Source organism: Atta cephalotes (genome assembly GCF_000143395.1).
Source record: "Atta cephalotes unplaced genomic scaffold scaffold00482, whole genome shotgun sequence".
NCBI classification, from domain to species: Eukaryota; Metazoa; Arthropoda; class Insecta; order Hymenoptera; family Formicidae; genus Atta; species Atta cephalotes.
Genome location: NW_012130546.1, coordinates 383 through 4634, shown reverse-complemented (window position 1 = coordinate 4634; position 4252 = coordinate 383). Strand labels below are relative to the sequence as shown.

The following is a 4252-nucleotide window of genomic DNA, read 5'->3' as shown; positions in this document are numbered from 1 at the left end:
TTAATATATTGAAAATACGAACTACTCTCTCTCTCTCTCTCTCTCTCTCTCTTTCTCTTTCTCTCTATCCGTCCAATAGAGAAAAATTGTAACATGATGGAGCAATTTAAACTTCGGATTCCACTTTAGAACGTAAAAATACCATGACCTAATCGCCAAATTAAAAAAAATTTTTATGCCTGTATTATTTGTGCTTATATAATATTTTTATTTTTTTAAATTTTTTATTTTAATAAAATTTCAAAGTTGTTATAATCTAAAAATTGTCGTGTCTCTTTTGCATTATTTCTTTTTAAAAGTCTTGTTTTACTATTTATATTTTATCACAACATAAATTTAAATCTGCAAACTAGTTTAATCAGTTAAGCGCATTAAATATTCTAATAAAATTCAAATATTATTTATTATATCTATATTTAATGTTTTCGAAAAGAGATTTACTTAAGCGCTCTATCGAATAATTACGATTAACAAAAATCTGATATAAATCCGATACAGTGGATAAGCTCTTTCCAACGTAGTGAGCCAAGAAAAACAGAGATGAGAGTACCTCGGTATTTCCGAACCCCGGATATCTCATTCCCTTCGGTCTATCGGGAATATACGCAAAGTACAGACAGTTCGTTCAAACTCTATCGAATGATTAACAAGAGTCTAATATAAATTCGACGCGGTGGATAAACTTTCCATCATATCAATCTGAGGGGAAAAGGGAGAAAAATAGAGAGAGAGAGAGAGAGAGAGAGAGAGAGAGAGAGATAGGGAGTAAAAGAGAGAAGAGAGAACACTTCGATATTCCTGAGCCGAAGAGACCTCTCGAAAGCTTTAAATATCCTGCACCTCTGAAATCGTTTTCCTTCTTAATTATACTCAGTCTTTGAATCCAATAAGCTTGTAGACGAACTGTCTGATCCCCTTTCCTCTTGTGCTAAAGCTCCTTCCTAAAATACTGCCCGTTTTCCCGTCCTCATTAAAGCGATCTTGACGAAATATTCACAGCGGCCACTACCACGACGACATCCCGGCCGAGTCCGCCGTGGTTCATAACTTCACAACCGAGTGTCTGGAGCACCGCTAAGCCAACTGTCAGGCCTCCCTCGAGGATTACGACACCAGCGCAACAGCCACACCAACAACCACCGGCGCCGTCCACTCCAGTGATGCCGATAACGACGCCGGCGAGGTCAGTGGGCTACATAAACATAAAAGTCTGAAATATGTGACTCGATTAGTTAACTCCCCGGAGTTGACGCCAAAACCTAACACAGATTACTGATGTTGAATTTGTAAGACTCACTTAATTTATGTTAGTTAAAAGGCACAATTAAATTCAAATAACTAAAGTGACATAACTTGTATGAAAAAGAAGAAATAATAAATATATTTTAATAAGAGTAATTCAAATTCACAAACGTAATATAAAAAAAATTAAAGTGTTTAACACACTTTTGATAGAGATTTATAATTGAGATTTATAATTGAATAGATATCCAATAAATTCACCAGCTCCAGAGGAAAAGTCAAGTATTTTGGATCTTAATTTGAAATCAAATATACATATTAAACATTGTTTAGTATAATATTTATTACGCATACACATAAAAATATAACAGAACGAAAATGTTGGAACAAAGTTTTCCCACTGCATATTATTTTGCGCGTTGGCCATTAATTTCCTTCAATCACTGTCTGTATAACGAAAACAAATATTTTCTTTGATGTCATTAATTTATATCAAATATAATCTATATAGTCGTCATAAAGTTCGGTGTGAGAACCATCGATAATAATGAGATCCTTCCATTTTCAGTTCTACGTCAACAAGGTCCTCTGCCGACATCGAAGTCGATGAGGAAGATCAGGATTTAATACCTCCTGCGAATGGTTCTCCGGCGAATGGCCCGGCAATGCCGCCGATTATGTTTGAGACCACTCAAGCTACGACAACATCTACCTTCGCTCCTTGGAGAACCAGCCGAAGGACCACCGGTAAGATTTTCTTTTCTTCTGGGGAAACATTAGTTAACGTCATTATATAATAACATTAAATACATTTTTAACATTGATATCTCGGTAGAACTAAACAATGCCATTTTGACATTTTTATAAAATCGTTTTACATATCTTCGAATATAAATAATTCTTAGAATTTAGAGATCCTTAGAAATTTCTTTGTCGATAACTAATTAACCGTTTATGTGAAACCGTTTACGTGAAATAATCTTATATTTTCATAACAATGGTAACGTCTTTACACAGAAATAATTAAGCTACAATATATCTGGTTTCCTGGTTATCTATGAATTGACTTTGAGGATAAGCCGTTCGTATCAGACAGCGCCTAAGCATAATAGATGATCAAAGCATTATAGCTATTGTGATAACAGTGTCTAAAGGCAGGTTGTCAATATCTGTTGTATTATAGTTTTAGTTATTGTTTGCTTTTATTATTGTACAATGAACACATTCTTGTTAGTAATTTATAAACCGGTGAGTAAATAGCACTTCTTTGATTGCGACAAAGCATTAAGATCTCCTGGGGACTCCTAACCGAAATTCATTTTCGAGCATCGTTGCACTCCGAACTGCATCCCCGAGGACGCCGCGACGTCGGTATCGCATTAACGCCGAGCCGTTAACTGTAGTCGTTAGCTTAGGCGACCACTTAGTGATCATACTGATTGAACCATACTGTTACAGTACCCAGCACACTATACCCGGAGTCTACTTCGAATGGAAGCCCGTGGTATGACTATAGACAAGTGTGTCCTCCGGTAGTAGCCCGGAATCTGTCCTGGAACACGACCAGGGCTGGCGACGTGGCCGTACAAAGCTGCCCCGGCGGTGCCAATGGTCTGGCCAGATGGCGGTGTCTGGCCCGCGGAGAATCCGCCTTCTGGCATCGCGACAATCCAGATTTGAGCGAGTGTCGATCAGTCTGGTTGACCACCCTGGAAAACCGTGTGACGGACGGCGACGTGATTCTCGGTATCAGCAGGGAGCTCTCGCAAGTCACAAATAACAGCCGCGGTTTGTACGGCGGCGACATGATGATAACTACGAAGATCATTAAAAATATGGCCGAGAAGATGGCCCTGGACATTAAAACCTACCAAGATTCTAATCAGAGGGAGGTCAGCGTCACAGAGTTGCTCCAGGGCGTAGTGAGGACCGGTAGCAATCTGCTCGACAAGGCGCAAATGGCGTCCTGGAAGGATCTTAGTCATCAGGAACAGATGAGGGTCGCAACATCGCTGCTGATCGGTCTCGAGGAGAACGCTTTCTTATTGGCCGACACGCTTCTGCAGGAGAAGACCATTATGCATGAAGGCAAAAACATATGTGAGTACTACTAATGATGATTGGTAATTGCTACAGAACATTTTATCGGACTATGCATTTATTATCCTTTATAAGCCACGTAAGGAGACATTAAGAACTTCAATATCCTCTTCATTAAGTTACTATCTTTGCTTGTAACCAATTGCCTAGATAATTACAGAACATTATGTCGAAATTATGTTAAGAATCTCATTTGCGATTTCCATTAATGTAAGATAGGATTTAGTTTAAAATCTAAACAAGATCTAGAAAGAGAGAGAGAGAGAGAATATACTTTTTATTTATTTTATAACTTTCTGTTACATTGTAAATTTAAAATATAAAAGAAAATAAATTATTATATCAAAGAAAATTGTGAACGCAGATATAGGCAAAATACGTTTCAAACTTATAAATTTTCTTGATCTTTGAAACATAATTTATAATATTAATTCGTAAATTGATATAGTTTGTTATCAATAAAATTACAAATTACATTCATTTTGAAACACAAAATTCGTGACAGTGAAGTTACGTAACACGGTAATTAGATTCGTCTTTCCTCCGAAATAATTATTTTCATTTCAGTATTTTGAAAGTCACGGACGCACGTTGCATTCGCCTTCGGCGTACATTGCAAACGATCGAATGATTTATATCGCTCGCGCATCCAACACCCGGTAATCTCCAGTCTAGATAAAATACAGATCCGAATCCATCGTAATTCTCCGGTACCCGCCCGGATTACGTTATAATCCAGACGAGTACGGCGCGAGCGCATGCTATTATTATTACAAAACGACGATGGAATTACGAGCGACTTGATTTACTTCCCGGAAGTGCGTCGCGGCTTGATTGAGCCGCTGTGTACGTGCATCATCAGATGCACGCTTGATAAACTGCATAACAGCGGAGAGCAAAAAGAAAAGAA

General features: G+C 37.9%; 1 protein-coding gene across 1 annotated transcript; it reads left to right on the top strand.

Annotated features, from left to right (window-relative positions):
* Nucleotides 1-999: 999 nt before the first annotated feature.
* On the top strand, nt 1000-3342 carry LOC105625254 (latrophilin Cirl-like; the record flags this gene model as incomplete). The annotated part of the gene is made up of 3 exons (XM_012206595.1): nt 1000-1183; nt 1811-1989; nt 2701-3342. Coding segments are annotated over 3 exons (1005 nt in total), but the record flags the coding sequence as incomplete, so codon positions are not given.
* Nucleotides 3343-4252: the final 910 nt, after the last annotated feature.